At 42.8% G+C, this 20,946-nt stretch overlaps 1 protein-coding gene across 1 annotated transcript; it reads right to left on the bottom strand.

Annotated features, from left to right (window-relative positions):
• Positions 1–2,402: 2,402 nt before the first annotated feature.
• Positions 2,403–20,069, bottom strand: LOC142467000 (delayed-rectifier potassium channel regulatory subunit KCNS1-like). The gene is made up of 3 exons (XM_075572631.1): positions 19,822–20,069; positions 10,214–11,224; positions 2,403–4,060 (listed from the first exon to the last, which is right to left on the bottom strand). The coding sequence occupies exons 2-3, from the start codon at positions 11,177–11,179 to the stop codon at positions 3,671–3,673; spliced, it is 1,356 nt and encodes a 451-aa protein (XP_075428746.1). The 5' UTR covers positions 11,180–11,224; positions 19,822–20,069; the 3' UTR covers positions 2,403–3,670.
• Positions 20,070–20,946: the final 877 nt, after the last annotated feature.

Raw genomic sequence — 20,946 nt, 5'->3', positions numbered from 1 at the left:
TTGTTTTTAATTATTTCTGTACATTCATAGTATGAGTGATATAGTGGCAGCCGACCCTTTCACTTGCAGAGGATCGCGGCGAAGCAGGTTGCCAGCGGAGGAGAGCAGGAACACAGCTCTATTGCAGGGCAGACACCGGAAGGAGGGGCGTTTCACATCACAGCGCTGGGGCGTGCTCCTCCCCGTACCTCCAAAGCCCCCGCGCATTCACATACACCATCACATGGATGCTACCTGCACTATCCTGTTTGGCCGCCCACGCACAGCTTTTTTCGCCCTCCCGTGCCCAGCGTCGGCCAGCGGCCTGCGCACACCAGGTTTCGCCGCATGCCACGTGTGCCCCCTAGATAATCTTGCGCCCCCCAGTTTGCACACCGCTGCATTCAATCACAACACCAACACACACACACAATCACAACACACACACTAAATCAATCAGAACACATACAGACACAACACACACACACTCAATCACAACACCCACACATACTCAATCACAACACACACACACAGACACAACACACACAATCACAACCAACACTGACACAACACACACACACACAATCACAACACAAACAATCACAACACACACACAACATCCACACACATCACAACACACACACAATCATAACACCCACACTCAATCAAAACACACATTCAATCACAACCAACACAGACACTACACACACAACACAATCATAACAGTCACACACTTTCACCTGGTGGGGGAAGTACTAAGCATGCTGTGGTCCCCTGTGTGCTGCTGCAAACTGGGGTGGGAAAACAGACAGGAGGAAGAGGGGTTGTGTGTGCAGTGAAGTCCCCGACCCTGCAGCAAGCAGAGAGCACAGAGAAGCCCCGCCCCCGCAGCAAGCCACGGCACAGTGAAGCAGCAGCACGGAGCTTGAGCTTATTGGCCGCCTGTGCACAGCATCTGCCCGCCCCCGGATTTCGTGCACGTCGTCTGCGCCCACCCTAAATAATCTTGCTCCCCCCAGTTTGCGCACCACTGCATTAGATGTTACAGTGCTACTACAATGGCAATAGTCATCTTGGGAGTCGTGTTTAAAAAAAACCAAAAAAACACAGAACTACAACATAAGTTTCCTGAAAAGGCAAAATATGATGGTAGAGAGGACAAAGCAACAAGCGCTAAGGATCAGATCAACCAGAGAGTTTAGCAGCCCTCAGCTCCTATTCATAGTTACACAGTTACATAGTAAATGAGAATGAAAAAAGACACGCGTCCATCAAGTTCCTCCTATGATAAATTTAGACGACAGATATGTTATCCTATATCTGTACTATATGAATGGGAATAAATGCCATTTTGTGGATCTGGGCCAAACTGTCTCAAAGCAAAATGCGAGCGGTTCCTACGTGTCGCTGCGCCTGCATTGATGCAGATGCTCTGTGGTTGGTGCTAATTGCGCCATTAAAAAAAACAAAAAACATACATATCCCCTTATGTATCAATTTACTGACTTTTGTGCAAGAAACAAGTCACTAAATGTTGGTTTTTTTGCATTTGATGCTGATCTATAACAATAGCACAGATAATGGCACGTAAAACTGAAAAAGAAAAAGGAAATCAGTGTTAAAGACTTTATAACAATGTTGACACATCCAATTAGGCTGCGTCAAGTCACTCCTCCCTCAACTCACCCCATAATCACTCCAAAAGCGGCTTAGGTCGTGATTATACTTGCGCAACATCGCACGCCGCCGGAACAAAGGAATGTAATGTAAAAAAAAGGTGCACATAGTTTGCGCGCGGCGCTGCAGAGCGACCGTCCAAGGGTTTCTCAAGAAGATTTTCCATTTTGATTTAGCCGCGTGGCACATGAGCAGTTCAGCCAATGAGGGCGAACCGCTCACGTGATGTCACGGTCAAGCCTCCGCTGCGACTCCCTGTAGCCTCCCGATGTCTCCGGCTGTGCAAATTTCACGCACAAGTGATATCACGCGGTCGCGCGCGCACTGCCGGCTCTACTATAAGCGAGGCCTAACTAATGCAAGCGCTGCTCAGTTGATACAAATCATGCTGATAGGTTGCTGTTAAGAGGACATTGACTGTTATTTTCAATTTAAGAGCAATAAGGCCATTTGTAATGTCTGACACATCTTACACAATATCATTTTCTATCCACATTGCCGTATTCACTAAACCTGCACTTTGTGCAATGAGGCTGTTTGAATAAAGAATTAATTAGTGTGATGCCTGTAATTGTTAAAGATACGGTATAAACATCTAATTTGGAATAGTAATAATTTTATTGTTAGCTTGCTCCCTACAAATTAAATGGAACATAATTAGGTCAATCCGCACTGGAGAAGGATTTAGAAGTGCTTGTAGACAGCAGGTTTAGTAATATTGATTAATGTCAGTCAGTAGCTGCAAAGGCAAACATGATATTATCATGTGTAAAATGTGGTATAGATAAAAGGGTAGACAGCTTAATTTTGCCCATGTATAAATCTTTAGCAAGACTGCACCTTGAATATTGGGTACAGTTTTGGACACCTCTCCATAAACAAAGATATTATGGAATTGGAAAAAGTGTACAGTAGAGTTAGCAAGTTAATAAAGGGAATGAAAGTCCTAACTTCTGAGGAAAGGCTATCCAAATCAGGATTATTTATACAGAAAAGAGGCAGGTAATAGACAATATGCTGATTCAATGAAATATAGGAAAGGTGTTTTTCCAGGGGAAAATCTGGACTCAGGAAGGACTTTTTTTTCCCTTTATGAGACATCTGTCATGTTTCGTTGAGGTTTTTGGTTTGCCCTCCTTTGGATCAATAGAAATATAATATGAGTATCATATATTTTAACAAAGTTCAGTTTAATGGACTTTTAACATCTTAAAGAAGCATTTCCTTAAAAACACACATTACGCACATTATTTTAAGCTCTGGGGACCCCCTGCTCCACGAGATACATACCTCTAAAGGTGCTTCCGGTATCTAATGCAGGGTTAAAGGTCCCATGTCATGACGTTGCGGCTTCCTATTGCCCTACATGACATGGGACCATGAAACTGCTGTATTGCGTGACCACCGAGACAGCCCCTTCAGAGGTATGTATCCCGGGAAGAATGGGTCTCCAGAGGGGAAATGAAACCAGAATTCCCGCACTCATGATAAAGTGACCGCTTTGTCACTGATTTGGTGAATTTAAAGACATTTAGTATGTAGCATATACAGTCTTGAAGATACACCCCTCTAGCACCATGCATGTATATATGTGCTGAAATTCTACCTATTATCTGTCATTATGGCCTTCAAAACCCTAGAAGGGTCTGTCTATCTGCAGTCTCTTTTGATGCCTCAGAGGGATACTGGTTATGATCTCAGGTCCTCAGGGTGGGGGTCAGCCTGTCTATGCCAATGGTTCTGCCCCTATGTTTGGTAGACGAGCCTTCTTGTGTGCAGCTTCAGAGGTTTGGAATAGGCCCCCACCATAGCTCAGGTGCGTACTGACTTCACCATTGTTTCGGGCACAAGACTCATTTCTTCCTTTTGGCTTTCCCTGTCTGAGTTCTGTCTAATTTTCTAGATGTAAGTTTAATTGTTCTTAAATTGTTTGTAAAGTGTTGTGATGCCCCCTGAAGTTGAGACGTGTTTGTACTTTTAAAAAATATATATCATGACGGTGATGTTTATTCCTTCATAGCTCGGAAAAATGTTCAGAATTGTTGTCTTCAGTTTTGTTGTCTTCTTTGCTGGGCTTTCTGTCACTATTCCTCACTGCATTCTCAAGAGCTTTTTGCCGGCGGTAAAAGTGCGAAAACTTGTTGAAAATGATCGTTATAGGCAAGGCAACTACTAATATCCCACCCAAGATGCAACCGGAGGCCGCTAACTTTCCAGCAACAGTTGCAGGCACGACATCTCCATAGCCGACAGTCGTCATGCTCACTGTGCCCCACCACCAACACGAAGGAATGGTGTCAAATCCCGTGTCTTCATCCATTTCTGCCGTGTATGCCATGCCAGAAAAAACTAAGACGCCAACAGCCAAGTAAAGGAGTAGAATTCCTACTTCTCTGTAGCTATGCTAAAAGACAACAAAACACAGGTATAATTAGCTTGAATATTCTGTATACGAAAAGGTGTGATTTTACAGTATCTACAGTCTTCAGCAGACATCCATCAAATTCTTGAAGGTTGTGGCATGTAGTAAAGACAACCAGGATTTGTCAGTGTTAAGATGAAATAAGGTTCTTCAAATTTGTTGGAGCAGGAATGATCAATCCCAAATATTCAACATTTGCAATATTATGCAGCTGCCAACCAGAGAGAACCAGGAGATTTAATAAATGCATCTCTGTATTTTTTATTTAAAAAAAAAAATAGAAAGATGAATGTGAATAAGTTAGGTTTCTTGACACAGAAATACACGAGTGGTGTTAACCTACAAATGTAGCGGCCGTTATTCGAACATTTCACGGAGCCGGTTTCATGTGGTCTGCTGTATTCCTCGCGGCATTCGTGCCTGTGTTTACCGCAGTTGATTTGTTTGAATTTCATGGACTATGATTTCTTTGGGTGCAATTCTTTGCGTATCCGTGGCAGAAATGAATGAATTGTAATGTGTACAGTACTGTGCTACTGTGTCAATTTCAGGTGTTTAAAAACCAAAACACTAAAATGCCATTTTCTGCACTCGATAAAAAACGAGTAAACACGCGGTAAGGTTGGAAGAAATTGCACGCCATCACATGGGTATTCCGAGGTATACAACGCGTGAAATGTTTGAATAACAGCCGCTGCACCTGTAGTAGGGGCCACACAGCAACTTTCATCATGGAATTACAATTTTAAAGACCAAACTGAAAACATGATCTTATCTAGCTATACCAATATACTGTAGGTGTACTATGCTTTTCAAATCAAAAACAGATAATGGACCGCAAATATCTACAGGTACATGTATATATGTGAAAAAAACAAATGGAAATATAGTGAAGCACTGTGTGAAGATAAGAATGATTGAAAAAAAACTGGGTTTAGGATAATTCCACTCACGTGGTATCCAAATAAATCAGGCGATTTAGAGGATATACCTCTCTGCAACCAGACAGCAAGGGAACTTGAAGTATTTCTGGTAGATACAGGGCTAGTGCAAGGATATTCGTCCCCCCTCTCTCTTTGACTCTCTTCTCCCTCCCCCCCAACTGACACTCTCTCTCCCCCCCACTGACATTTCTTCACCCCCCACTGACACTCTCTTCCCACCACCTCCCACCAATGACACAATCTCCCCCCTCATCCACTGACATTCCCTCTCCCCACTAGTGGCATGCTCTCCCGCCCACTGGCACACTCTCACCCCCCACACTGACACACACCAGGCCAGAGCGCCAGACAGAGACACATAACAGAGATCAGGGCTGCCAACAGGGGGGGACTAAGGGTACGGGCGTCCCGGGCCCCGTGAGTCAGGGGGGCCCAGCGGCCGGGCCCCCTGCGCGGGCCTGCCCGTTATATGAAAAAAATTTTTTTTTAATAAATAAATAAATGGCTGTGATTCCCCATGCGCATGTGCAGAGCCGAGGTCCCACAGGGTGTCTGGCCTGCTGCCTGTGGGCCCGTTCCCCCCCTCCTGCTCCCAACGTGGGATGGACGGCAGGGAAGCGCCAACCCAGGATTCCCCCCCGAGCAGCAGCAGCAGAGGATGCTGCAGCCGCCTGCCAAGTCTTGCGCCCCACCACCCCCCCCTCAGCCCACCTCCCACTCGCACCTCCCACGCGCCAACCGAGCAGCAGCCGCGGGGGATGCTGCAGCTGCCCGCCAGTTTTGCTCCTTTCATTTGTCCTGGGCCCCATGATTTCTGTTGGTAGCCCTGGCAGAGATACATGCACAGCTTCAACTCTCTTCAGCCAGCTATGCTGCTTCCTTTTTCTTGGCGAGTCCCCAGTCTCCTGAGAGCTCCCCCTGATTGGCTGCTGCTAAGTAATGCAGCCAATCAGGATGGAGGAAACTGCCTAGCACTATCCCTGTTCAGGGAAATCCCCTGCCTGTAAGAACACTACATTAGACGGCGGCCGCTTAGTTGGCCAAATGGTTAAACTGACCCTGGATAGATAGCAAGGTCTCCCCTCATATCTGTATATCCCTGGTAGGTTTGGGCTATTATTCTGTCCTCCTCCTGTGCAATAATCCCTGGTAAGGGCAGGTTTGCCAAGAGTTAAAATGGGTTTGCCCCAACCACTGTGATTCAGTTGGTCAGAGAAGGTAGTGCTCATGCCTGGTGTCTGTCAAAGGCACAGGGGTGGGACTACTGAATCTGTACTAAAAGGATTACCCCTTCCTTTTTTGTGTGTTCCTCTCTAGCTTTGAGAGAGGTGGTTCCTCTGCAGTTCAGAAAGAGGATGGTGGGTTCTAATTAAGCTGCCAGGGCTCTGGTAAGCTGAATGCTCTCCCTTACGGGAGAGGGGAGATACTCTCTTGCTCCACAAAGGAGTAAGGGAAGGAAAAAGGGACAGCTCTTATATTTGACAAGGAGTGTGTCTAGAGATCATCCTGGTGGTGAACACACTTCTGATGAAGTGCTGTGGGCTGTGCATAAGCTGCTACTGGTCTGGACAATAAAGAACCCTTTTGTTTTACCTCCTGCCTAAGAGTGGAGTATATTGGGAGGAGAGGGAGATAACTCTTTTCCAGATACTCCACCCCACACAACTGGGGGCTGCACAAGATGGAGGCACTGCACCATTAAGAAGAATTCGGGCTCAGCCCCAGAGAAGCCTGTCCTGTTATCCCCCATGACATTGCGGGAGACCCAGGCCCTCCTGTTACCAGCAGGTATGCACCACCAAAATCCCTGTAACCAGAGCGAGAGTTCCATGAGGAGGCCCAATATGAGATTGGGACAGGGAGGACCCGTTACATCTAACAAAGAAAATGAACTTCCACAGGGGTCATGCATAGCCCCTGAGGAAGTTGATCTGGACGAAATGCGTAGGGCAGATCTGTGTTGGGAGACCAGGGAACCCAACACCAAAAGAAGAGGAAAATACTTTCCAGCTCTGTAACACCGTGCGCCTTGCATGCGGTACCTATTTACGGAAGTGACGTTGCGGACGGGCACTCAGGAGGAGAAGAAGAAGAGGTAGAGGGTGTGAGCTCCGGGACGGCTCCTACGATATGTATGGGGTCATACTGCTTGTTTTTAACTTATGTTTGTAAGTGTATCTCCACTTCCTTTATGCAATAGTAAATACATATAGAACTATATTCTCTCTCTCTCTTTGTTATTACATATGAGGGGAGACCTCGCTATCTACCAGAAATACTTCAAGATCCATTGCTGTTTGGTCCTCTAAATCGCCTGCTTAATTTGGATACCACGTGAGTATCCTACGGCCATTTTTTAAATCACATTTATTTTCGTACATATATTTCTTCTTTATTTTTTCACATATACACCTGAGGATACTTGCGCTCTGTTATCTGCTTTTGCTTAGATTCAAAACCATTGGAAAATGTATTTTTCTTTCAGAGCTTATGGTTGTATTATATAATTGTATATATTCACTTGCACATTATTCACTCAGTGTTATTTGCCTACATTTTTCTTGCTATGATTTTTAAAGCACTGATTGGTGCTGATAGTTTATATTGATTGTTTTTTTTTCTGGGAACCCTCGAGTTTTAATCATATTAACTATTGTATCTACCTGATAAGAATACGTGCCACTAAACCCAGTATTGCTGATGGGGTCATTCTTGCTCCTGTAGCAAAAGGAAAGCTAAACCGTCATCGCTAGATGACATCATGGGAGCGTCACACATCATGTGTGTAGATGGGAATAATATACTATTTTACAGGGTTTCAATTAATTGCAAAATTGGGACAAAAATCTAAGTTCCTACGACTTGGTGCCCCTGCAATTGCCAAACCGCTTGCCTCCCTAGTCAACTCTATTCTGTCTGCAGGCCATATCCCTAAGACCTGGAAAACTACTAGAGTTGTCCCAATCTTGAAAAGTGGGGACAAAAACACTGTCTCAAAATACAGGCAAATCTCTCTTCTCCCAATACTATCAAAAGTCATGGATTAAGTCCCATGTCCTAATTAAGCGATTACTATACGAAGACCAATTTCCCTAGCCAATTCCAATCTGGATTTTTTGCCCCAAACACTCCACAGTAACTACCCTCCTAAACGTTTGCAATTAGATCCAGTGTGGAATGGAACTGGGACAACTTACTGGTGCAAAATTCCTTGATTTTGCAAAGGCTTTTGATACTGTTGATAATGCTATCTTGCTAAACATTGTTCAATGCTCTGGAATAGGGAAACATGCTTTAAACTGGTTTCATTCCTACTGTACCTATCGGGTAGATTCCAACATGTGTGCATCTCGGGCACTAACGCCAACCCTTTGGATATCACCTGGGGTGTCCCGCGAGGATCTGTTCTGGGGCCCCTACTATTATCAGTATTCATCAATGATCTTCCTAAAGCTTATAAGGGAGCTTCAATACACATGAGATGTTAGTGCTGTGTGCATAGAAGATTGTGTCAAATTCGGGGATGTAGGAAATAAAAGGGGCCACAACAGTATGCAGATGACACAATCTTGTATGCACACAGCCCTAACCTCTCTTTCCTTGAACACATACTTCAATCTGATTTTTTGAGACTTGAAAACTGGATTTTCCAAAACAAACTGTTTTTAAACACTGTCAAGACTGTAACAATGGTATTTGGGACCAAGACTAAATTTCTAAAGTTACCAATGACAAAGCTACAGATCAGAACCAACTCTAATACCATCCTAGCTCCTGTCATTAGTTTTAAATATCTGGGCATATGGTGTGACTCCCATTTAACATTTGGGTTGCACATTAATACTCTGACATCCAAAACCTATGAAAAACTAGGTGTACTTTATAGGAACAAATCCTCTCCAAGTCCGCTGGTCAGAAAGCACACCACACAGCAGATGTTAATGCCAATTACAGACTATGGGGACATAGTATATGGCACAGCACCCCAAACCCACCTCAGCAAACAAGACACCCTCTACAACTCAATATGCTGCTTTGTCCTCCAATGTAATTACAACACACATCACTGCGAAATGCTCAAAGAACTAGATTGGTCATCATTTGAGTCTAGGCGCAAAGTTCATCTTTCCTGTCTTGCCTTCAAATACTTTCTGAGCAAGCTACCCACCTATCTTAACCAGCTCCTCACCTTTACCACACGCAGCACTTATCATCTGAGATCTGACTCCAAATGATTGTTTGCGGTCCCAAGTTTCAACAAAGTATCCAGCCGCTCCTCCTTCTCTTACCGTGCACCTCACACCGGGAACAATCTACCTTCGACTCGCACAGTCACCACCAGTCTAAATTCTTTCGAAACTAAAGCTGTCTCACATTTTAATCTGAAAAAACGGTGTTACCAAAGATGGCGCTCAAACCAATTCAAAGTGCAATTCTTAAAATAAGAAAAAGAAAAAATACTCAGTGAAGTGAATAATTCAATGTATTGGTGCAATTAATTTGTAAGCTGTTCTGTGATTTATAATAAAAAAATAAAGATATTCGTGAATTGCAGCTCAACCCCTTGTTGGGATTCCTCTCTCACATTTTAATCTGGTCTGTAACTGTGTCATACGCCTACAAGATAAAATATGTTAAACTGTTGCAATGTCTTTATACATAATGTATAACCCTGTTCACCTAATGTACCCATGTATTTGTAACTATGTATCTGTCAGCATAACTCTGTGCCCAGGATATACTTGAAAAGGAGAGATAACTCTCAATGTATTAGTTCCTGGTAACACATTTTATAAATAAATAACATAGTGTAGAACTATTGCAGTCATGCACTAGGGCACACTCCTTAACAGAACCAAACGAAAGACACAAAAATAATATTGTGCATGGTTGATTTTTGCTTTAAAGTATGTGCAATGCATTGTAACGTATTTTGTTGCAAGCACTGAAATGGCAGAACATAACATTGAATATACATTCCATTATTATTTCCTAACAAGCGTAATTTTTTCCTAACATATACTATAATATTCTCCACATTAGACCTTTTCTAAATCTACGGCCTGTTCACAAAAGTGTTTTAAGAATGGTAATATTTATTTAAATGGTCACCACTGGTTTATAATACTTTTTGTGAAGAGTTCTAAATGCTCAGCTCATTGTACTTAAAATCAAAATCCACATATTTTACCTTAAGTGTAGCTCCAAGGGATCGCAGTCCAGTTGAATGTCGTGCCAACTTTAACACTCGAAAAATCCTCATTAACCGAAATACTTGCACTACTTTGCTCAAATTTCCCCACTCTGGATCACTGCCAACAGTCACGTCAACCAAAAGGGTGAAATAAAATGGTAGTACAGATACAATATCAATAAGGTTCAATGGATGCTTGAAGAATTTCTTATGGTTCGGTGCAAGGATCAACCTTGAGGATACTTCAAAAGTAAACCAGGAGATACAGAAATATTCAAGATTGTGGAGTATCGGGTCATCTACAGGAAGGTCATCTTCATCTACTTTTTGGTATTCCGGCATGCTGTTAATGCACATTGTAGATATAGAGAGAAGAACTACACAAATGGAAACAAAGCTAAATATTTTGCTAGGTATAGAATAGCCAGGATTTTCCATAGTGAGCCATAGTCGTTTGCGCAAATTGCCATACTTTAATGTATTAAAACGCATTAGGTCCTGGTTAATGTCAGAAATGTCATCTACCGAGGTGTCAACACTGCTCACCTCACTTTCCTCATCCCAGTTGCAACGTCTGTTTTCTAATTTCCGTTCATGATAACGGTAGCTGCAGCAGGAGTCTAGAAAAAATTCGCTGATTCCCCAGTATTCAATTTCTTGAGAGAAAGAGAAGGCGCACAGGTCTTCCATCATATGGAGTTTCCCAGTCTCGTAGAAGTACAGAACATAGGGGAAAAGGCCTGGGTTTCTATCAAAGTAAAACTCCTTGGAGACCAAGTCGTAGTCGTCACAGATTTGTAGAATAGATTCTTCTGATTCACAGGATAGCAATCGTCCCAGTCTGGTATCTGGAAACTGAGACAGAGTGACAGAACTGATACGCTTCTTCAACCCTCCGATATTTATGTTAATGACGTGCTCTTGAAAATTGGCAATCCAAAATGATTTGCTCTTATGAACCATGGTATTCAGTAACAGTACTGCCCAATGCTTACGAAATTTAAGCGGCTGAAATAAAAATAGAAATACAAAAGACAAATATTATTAGCAAAGCAGTTATTTTCCAATACTGGTATTTTTTTTTACAAAACTGTTTCAAATGTGAATAGGACACATTATATTACAAGCACACACAGGAATATTCTAATAGTGTGAGCTAACATGCAAGACAAAACATGGATCTCCAATTGCCCATGCCTAGGGATAACGGAACCATCTTTGAAGCAGGAGAACCTAGCTCAAGATCCTGGACCATGTAATTGTGACTTCTAGCAAACCGTAAATAACGGTTTGGTTTGAGGTACTGCACCATTTTTGTTCCAGACTGCGCCAATTGTAAGAAACGTGTTAATCAGGTTTCTGACATCTAGCGCCACTGCATAACTTGCACATTTATTGATGCAGAAAATGAGAACAAACAACACAGATATGCATAATGTGACATTTCTCTATAATTTGTGCACCATCTGAATCTACAGCAATGTTTTTTTTAACCTTTATTTGGTTAAGGAACCCTATAATTATATTGTGAAATTCTGCGGACCCCCAACACTCTCTAATAGCGCATCCGAGATCAGATGCATTGTAAGGAATCCCAACCCCCTTTAATAGCGCATCTGAGATCAGATGCATTGTAAGTGTAACGGGTTTCCCCCCCCCCCAATCTCACATTGGCCCGGGTACTCTAATAACAATCCCCCCGATGATACCCCTGAAGTACCCTCAGATGGTGCAAACCTTTCTTTACGCTGTGACCAGTGTCCACCCGTGATAATCAGCATGCTAGTGCTATCACTGGGTACCGCCCCTCGTCGGGAAATCCTCCCTCCACCCTCCGACCCATCATCTGAAGTTCCCCAGTCCAGGCTTCCAGTCCGTTCTTCGGTAGGACCCGGGAATCCCGTGACATCCCCAGGCTAGAGGTTGACCCGAATGAACAGGTGACAGGGACAGGGGATTGAACTAGGGCCTTGGGGCTAACTTTGGGTATGGACGGGGTTGGGGGACGGGGCCGGACAGTAGGTACCGGCAAGGTCACAGCCTGCTCCTCCGCTATACCTGACTCACGTCCGCCACAATGTCCACTCTTTCCTTCGGCAGCTGAGCCTCTCGCTCTCCGTTTCAACATAGGTCTAACTCGTGTTGAACTACCTCAGGCTAGGCTCACTCTCTCAGTGTCTACTGTATCTCCTTCCTCCCAGTCTGTGCTCCCTTCGGTAAGTGATCTGGAATGGCTAGAGTACTCTGGGGCTTCCATGCAGTACTTGGGCGTCTACCTCTCTTGGTCAGCCTAGTGCAGACCCTCTCCAGGACTCCTGACCTAGTTAACAGGCTCTCCCTTCAGGCGTCCTACCCCTAGCGCGACCTCAAGGTGACTCGGACAGCTATAGCCCCTCTCCAGACCCACTAACTCCTCTCAGGTTCCCAGGGTATCCCTGCGGTTCCATCCCAACGCAGCACAAAGTGGCAGCATACACTTTCCCTGTTTCCTAGTGTGTGCCTAGCAAAAGCCTGTCCTGTTTAATAGATATATATCATCTCAGCAGCGCCTCCAATTGTAACGGGTTCCCCCCCCCCCCAATCTCACATTGGCCCGGGTACTCTAATAACCATCCCCCATTACGTGTTTGTGTTTGGTGGTGCACCTGTAGGCAACAGAACTCCTGAGTCTCCCGCTTGATGGTATTAGGGGATGTCATCAGGACAGGTAGCTGAGGTAGTGGGTGCGAGTTCAACTTACATCATGTGCAGCGCCTCCACCTCATCAGGATCTGTGTTTCCGCAGGGAGATGGTCCTGGTGAGGAACTCCTTCTTGGTGGTGCCATCCACTGCTGAGTAATTTCACACTCACACAGTTGGGGTATCGTTAACAAGGTCATCTTTATTGTAGATGGTGATGTAGCAGACTGCCCCATGCAGCTGCCAGCTCTAGCCGCACATCTCTCCGTGCTGTCCCTTTGCCAGGTACGCCCTCCCGAATTGAAGTGGGATTCCCTCTTCTCCTAGGGAGATCCTCTCTGTGCCAGGTCCCTGGACACAGAGTGGCTTAGACAGGCTGATTGGTCAACCTGGACCGCTAGTTACTTCACTAGGGTCACAAAGTGTTCCTACAATCCCTTATGCAGGCAATACAACTTCCCAACAACTTTCCACAGCTGCTGAAACACACTATCACTAACTGTGTTGTGCCTTATATACTTCAGGAGGCAGTCGCATCCCTGATGTCACTATCCAGGGACTCAGAGCATACAGCCACTCCCCTCCATACAAAGGGCACCTCACCATGGTGTGAGGGAAAACCTTCATAACTACTGCTGGCATACCTGTACTTACCAGGACTTACTACTGCCAACAGAGAGAAAGTAATATACCATTATTATGCATGGCTATATAAGGAACCCCAACCCCCTCTAATAGCATGTCCGAGATCAGATGCATTGTAAGGAAACCCAACCCTCTCTAATAACGCATCTGAGATCAGATGCATTGTAAATTTCTTCTGTATTTGGTACATAGTTACGTAGATGAGGTTGAAAAAAGACATGTGTCCATCAAGTTCAAACTATGCTAAATTTAGACAACATATACTTTATCCTATATCTATATTGACTTATTGATGCAGAGGAAGGAAAACAAAAAAAACAGTGACATATCATCCAATGATATCTCTAAAGGGGAAAAATAAATTCCTTCCTGACTCCAAGAATTTGCAATCGGATTACTCCCTGGAGCAACACCCTTCCCATGTTTACTTATTTGGTATATCCCTGTATACCTTTCCTTTCTAAAAAGATGTCCAACCTTTTTTTGAACAAATCTATTGTATCTGCCATCACAGTCTCCATGGGTAATGAATTCCAAATTTTAACTGCCCTTACTGTAAAGAACCCTTTCCTTTGTTGCTAGTGAAATCTCCTTTCCTCCAACCTTGAGGGATGGCCCCGAGTCCTTTGTACTGCCCTTGGGATGAATAGTTCTTTTGAAAGCTCCCTCTACTGTCCCCGAATATATTTGTATATAGTTATCTTATCTCTCCTCTTAGACGCCTCTTTTCTAATGTAAATACTGTATATCTAATTTAGGTAGCCTCTCCTCATAAGTTAGATTGTCCATCCCCTTTATTAATTTGGTGGCTCTTTTCTGCACTCTCTCTAGTTCCAGAATATCTTTTCTAAGGAGTGGTGCCCAAAATTGTAATTCATATTCAAGGTATGGTCGTACTAATGCTTTATAAAAGGGTAGAATTATGTTTACTTCCCTTCCATCCATTGCTCGTTTAATGCAAGACAAGATCTTGTTTGCCTTTGTAGCTACTGCATGACCGTGGGCACTATTGCTAAGCCTGCTGTCTACAAGCACTCCTAAATCCTTCTCCAAAAAGGATTCCACCAATTTATCCACATTTATTTTTAAGTCGCCTTTTTATTCTTGCATCCCAAATGCATAACCTTACATTTATCTGTATTAAACCTCCTGAAGAGAAACTACATCCTGCTCTGATTCTATTACCTTACATAATTTAGTATCATCAGCAAAGATGGAGACTTTGCTCTCGATGCCAACCTCAAGGTCATTAATAAACAAATTAAAAATCAGGGTCCCAGTACCGATCCCTGAGGTACTCTACTCACGACCTTAGCCCAACCTGAAAAAGTTCCATTTATGACAACCCTCTGTTGTCTATCTTTCAACCAGTTTTCAATCCAGGTGCAGGCTTACAAGTCTATAATTCCCCGGTTGTGATCTAGCTCCCTTTTTAAATATAGGCACCACATCTGCTTTACGCCAATCTTGTGCTTCTGAGCCTGTGAAAATGGAGTCCTTGAATATTTAATGTAATGGTTTGGCTATTACTGAACTTAACTTCTTGAGAACTCTTGGATGTACGCCATTGGGGCCAGGTGCCTTATTTGCTTTAATTTTTTCAAGCCGCCTATGAACTTCTTCCTCAGTTAACAAATTATTAATTAATGTGGAGGTTGTGGCTTCCTCCTGCGACACTACTATTGAAATTGATTCTTCCCTGGTAAACACAGAGGCAAATAATTTGTGTAATACCTCTGCTTTTTCCATATCTCCAATATTTGGGAGGAGTGGCTCAGTGAGTAAAGACACTGACTGGCACTGAGTTTGATGCAGGGGAGCCTTGTTCAATTCCCAGTATCAGCTCCTTGTGACCTTGGGCAAGTCACTTTATCTCCCAGTGCCTCAGGCACCAAAAAAAACATAGATTGTAAGCTCCACGGGGCAGGGACCTGTGCCTGCAAAATGTCTCTGTAAAGCGCTATGTAAAACTAGCAGCGATATACAAGAACATGCTATTATTATTATTATAATCTGCCTGGCCATTGTCATGGTAAACAAGGTCTTTTATATTTTAGGGATCAGTCAATAGGCAAAACAAGGCAGTGAAATAAAATGAGGTTTATTTGGATAAAAATCTTGGAAACACACAGAAACACAAAATACAGAAATATACACACTTACGGGGGTCTGCGGTATGAGATCCAGCCTTTCCTAGGTGCAGGGCACCTGCTTGCGAGGCCTTACCCTGGGCGGAACCTTGTTCCGGACATCTTGGACCGAAATCCAGCAGAAAATCCTGACCGGGACCTAGTCCTGAATCTCCTGGAACTGATTTCAGCACAAAATCCTGACCATGACCGCTACAATGATTTGTAGAACTTGGCCGCAAAAGACGGGGCTTACTATCTGCGAGGCAGGCTTTTCTCACTGCAAAACGAAGCCGGTTGCTTTGCTATTTCGAACAAGGCGACTTTGAAACGCCCGCCCTAGCTTCATCGACAAGTCACAGGAAGGTTCGGTTCTCTGACTGGGTCTTCTCCTTACATACTTTCCGCTGTTCTATTTTCAGCATGGAGATAGGAGGAGCGACCAATCAGAGTGGGGGAATTCCTCCCCGCCAGCCAAAAGAAATAGGGGCTTGTACTTTGGCTGACGTCAGGAGAGGGGGCGTGCCAAGCCAGCTCGTGATGTCCTGTGTACGGGACATACGGATTGACCTATGGGAAATGCGCCGACATTCTGCCGCTTCCCCCAGTCAATCCATTGCCACCTATTGGGCAGGCTCCACTAAGTCTGGCAGACCAGATGGTCCTCCCCGAAGGGGGTCTCTGTTCTCCGGACTTAGTTCTTCACCCTTCCCCGGCCACTTAGCACCCCGACACCTCTCAACATTCCGGCTCCTCTTTGAACTACGGACTCTCTACAGACATGCTGGCGTCTATCCTTAGCTGACTGTATAGAGTCTTATAGCAAATGTCTAAAACATTATAACATACACTTTAATAAAGTATACACTTTGGGGAACCTTATATTTATAATGGAAATGGTTTTGGTATATTTGGGCTCGAAATCCAGGAGTCTGGGGGACACTGGGTTGCCCTGGTGTAATTCACCCCGCATACCCGCAAATAATGCCTGCTCGCTGGGGAGAATTAAAGGACTACTGGTAACTTCGGCCCCCACAGTCCTGCAACCAAAATAATTGTATTTCTACCCAAATATCCCCCCTAAAACTGACACACAAGAAATCTCAAAGTTCTATGGCCAAGGGAACATGAAAACAGAAAAAAGTAGGGGTCACTTTATTTTCAACGTGTATTATTGGCTTATGGTGCTTATGTAGCTACGGTTTCACGGGTAACCAGAAGGCTTAACCTTTATTAGATACTGTAGCCTGGTTACCCCCTCCTGTCACACCCATCTCATACTGAAAGGGTCCTATATTTTCTTTTCTCATTTTTTTGTTATTAAGGTACTTAAAGAACTTTTAAGGGTTGACCTTACTTTCTATTGCAATTTTTTTTTCATTATCCATTTTTGCTAATGTGATTGCCCTTTTGCAATTTTTGTTACATTCCTTATAATTCTGATACGATGTCTCCGTCCCTTCTGACAAAGAATCTAAACGCCTTCCTCTTCTTGTCCATTTCCTCCCCTACCTGTTTATTTAGCCACATTGGTTTTGAATTATTTCTTTTATACTTATTACCCAAGGGTATACACTGATAAGTGTACTTTTCTACCAATGTTTTAAAGACTGCCCATTTATCTTCTACATTTTTCCCTGCAAAAACATAATCCCAGTGTATTACTTGTAGATTAGACCTCAGTTTATTAAAATCTGCCTTTCTAAAGTTTAAGGTCTTTGTTGAACCCAAGTAATCTGTTTTTTGATAATTTATTTCAAATGAGACTGTGTTATGATCACTGTTACCCAAATGTTCCAGGACTTGAATATTTGCTATTTATTCTACAGTGTTTGGTATTACCAAATCCAGTATTGCCCCTCTCCTGGTTGGTTCCCCAATAATTTCGGTCATATTATTGCCTTTAAGCACCCCAAAACACTATTTCCTTTTGTTGTAATGCTAATCTCAATGTCTCAGTCTATGTCAGGATAATTAAAATCCCCCATTATGCAAACATGCCCTAGTTTTGATGCCTTCTCCATCAATCTCACATATGGTTTATAGCATTTCCCTACAAACATGTTCTTTGTACTTTTACCTCCACTGATAATTTCTATAATTTTCAAATGACCTGAAAACTGCATGGAACCATTTATGAATGCCTGGGGAACCCTCTTTGAAAAACACTGATCTACAGTAACGCCTCCCTAAGTCTTCCTTCCACTTGGCAAATCGTACTTAAGGGTGAAAATCAAAAATGCACCTGTTTACCTGTGCACTAACAGTTAAATTATTTGTACAATACTTTGTACACACTCATATTACATAAAAAGAACGTTAATTACATATTTAGAGGGAAAATAGAATGTAACTATTCTAAACGTAACCCTATATTATCAATCTAGCAGGGCCATTATTTGCCCATAAATTGAATTATTTGCTTTACACTGAGTGAGTTTCTGGTATTCCCACAGTCATTAATATTATTAAAGCAGAAATCCTGTCTGATCATCTATTTTCAACCTCTCTTTTTCTTTGAAGGCTTCGAATAAGAGGGTCTTCCAAAGTTAAAGCGCGTTACTTTTAGCTCCAGGGACCCTCTGGTTTTCGGTGCTGCTTGCTGGTGTAGTTACCACGTTTCTACCCCCATTTCGGGAGATCAACATGGCCGCCAAATCTTGCAGGTCCCGCAGGCCAACAGGAAACCGCAACTTCATCCATTGTGGCTTCCAATTGGTAGCCCATTTAAATGCCCAGGGGAAAAACCTGTCACAACACCGGGAGATCCCCAGGGCTAGAAACAGTGTGGTTCAGCTACAAATAGGTGAGCATTAAATTTGGCAGCATTGCTGCTTTAACATGACTATATTTGATAAAACGCTGATGGTGCTTTAAGATATAACACAGTTGAAATAAAGCAATAAAGTGCAGTTGCACTTCCCCTTTTAGTTTATATTGTTCCTTGGGTGCTGGTCAGAACAGGGAGTAGGACTCGCTGCTCCAAAATTCACATAGAAAGGCACAAAAATGTTCCCCACACCCGTTTACATCCCTGATTCACTCTCTGAAAACCTTTATCCACGTTTATTATAAAGTAGCCAATAACAGAACACGAAACAGACAGCCCCCCGTGTCACACCTGATGAAGGGAATACCCGAAACATTATGCTGCCTGTTTCATGTTCTGTTTTTGGCTACTTTATAATAAATGTAGATAAAGATTATCAGAGGCTGAATCAGTGATTTAAATGAGTGCAGGGAACATTGTATTGCTTTTTCATGTGCTTTATAGATATATAGGATACATATCATTGTTCTCTGGCTAATCACTGACTATTTCCACTAAAATATTTCTCTAGAATAACCAGGCATATGTGCAACCAAGAAATCACAATCCAAGTCTAGAAAAAACAGTTCATTATGACCATATACATTTAACGAACAACAATTGCAGCCAAAAAGACTTTCCATGTATATTATCAATGTATGACCGTTTTGCAAAACGCACAGGCTTCAGGAGAAGATTTCCAAAATGTGTATCTGTATTACTGAACTATACTAAAAAGGGTGATCTGTGCCAGGATATTTTACTGCCTAGCAATGTACATATATATTATAAAACACTCCTGAGCATTGTGGATGAGGTATGAATAGAAGAACAAGATGCTGAAAATTAAATATTATTTGCAGTTTTATGGGCACTGTGCAAGTCATTCAAGGCTTGGATATGTCTTATGTAACCATGTTTAAGCCATGAAAATCAAAGCCAAGAATAAAAAACAAAGCTCTGTGTTTCTTTTATGTTAATGTAGTGAAATATTTCCAGTAGCTGAGAATCATTTAGAAAAGAAAGTTTGCAAATCCTTTTTTTTAATCATCTGCCTTTAATATATGTACAGTATAACTGCATTAACCAAAACATGAACAAATAAACTCATAATAATGCTGTTCTTTAACAATCAGGAAGACCGAGATAACTTAAACGTTCTGACAATTAAACCACAATCTACTGTACATGTAGCTTATCGGAATGCAATGTTGTCCACGCCAGTAAACAGATCAGTCTAGCTACAAAATACTGTATGTCACAAAATCAAGAATCAACTATTTGAAGAACTGTTTAAGACATCTGCCATACTGCAATATGACTTCTCTTGTGTTTATCTTACCTGATTCAGAGAATCCCCAATCCCTTCTCCTCGTGGAACATCCAAAAAATACGGGAAGATCCGAGGCAACCTTGAAGAAGTCCGGTTTAAAAATAAATATTAGGCTTCACTTTGTGATTTTGAAGAGCATTCAACTACAAGAGGAAATATACATGACCTCTTGCAAAAAATTATGATGTATTTTGGACCCACTTAAAGAGCAGCACCTTTGTGATATGCATCACCTCCCAGCTTTCTTAGGCTTGTAGTTGGATCTAGTCACTTAAATATTGATGTACTGTACACATGATTCCAGGCGGCTGCATCGATGCTGTCTCAGATTTGAGAGTTGAACAAATACAAGCAGTTAACCTCTTGAGTGGTGGGAAGGGCAAACAATGCTTTGGAAAATGTTGTAGGCTCCATCTAAATCAGGGGTGGCTAGTCCTCAAGGGCCACCAACAGGTCAGGTTTTAAGGCTATCCCTGCTTCAGCACAGGTGGCTCAATCAGTGGCTAAGTCAGAATGACTGCACCACCTGTGCTGAAGCAGGGATTTATTTATTAAAAATGTTACCAGGAAGTAATACATTGCGAGTTACCTCTCGTTTTCAAGTATGTCCTGGGCACAGAGTTATGATGACAGATACATGGTTACAAATACATAGTTACATACTGTAGGTGAGGAAGGTTATACATTAAATACAAGACATTGCATGTACAGTTAAAAATAATATATATTATAGGCGTATGGAACAGTTACAGACCAGATTAAAATGTGAGACAGCTTTAGTTTTGAAAGAACTTAAACTGGTGGCGGTTGTGAGAGTCTCAGATAGATTGTCCAGTTGTGAAGTGCACGGTAGGAGAAGGAGGAACGGCCGGATACTTTGTTGAACCTTGGGACCATGAACAATCTTTTGGAGTCAGATCTCAGATAAGTGCTGCATATGGTAGGGGTGAGGAACTTGTTCAGGTAGGCGGGTAGCTTCCCAGAAAGTATTTGAAGTCAAGAAAGAAAAGATGAACTTTACGCCTAGACTCAAGTGATGACCAATCTAGTTCTTTGAGCATTTCGCAGTGATGTGTGCTGTAATTGCATTGGAGGACAAAGCGGCATATTGAGTTGTAGAAGGTATAAAGTTTG

This window comes from Ascaphus truei, chromosome 15, assembly GCF_040206685.1.
Source record: "Ascaphus truei isolate aAscTru1 chromosome 15, aAscTru1.hap1, whole genome shotgun sequence".
NCBI lineage: Eukaryota > Metazoa > Chordata > Amphibia > Anura > Ascaphidae > Ascaphus > Ascaphus truei.
This window is presented reverse-complemented; position numbering and strand designations above follow the sequence as displayed.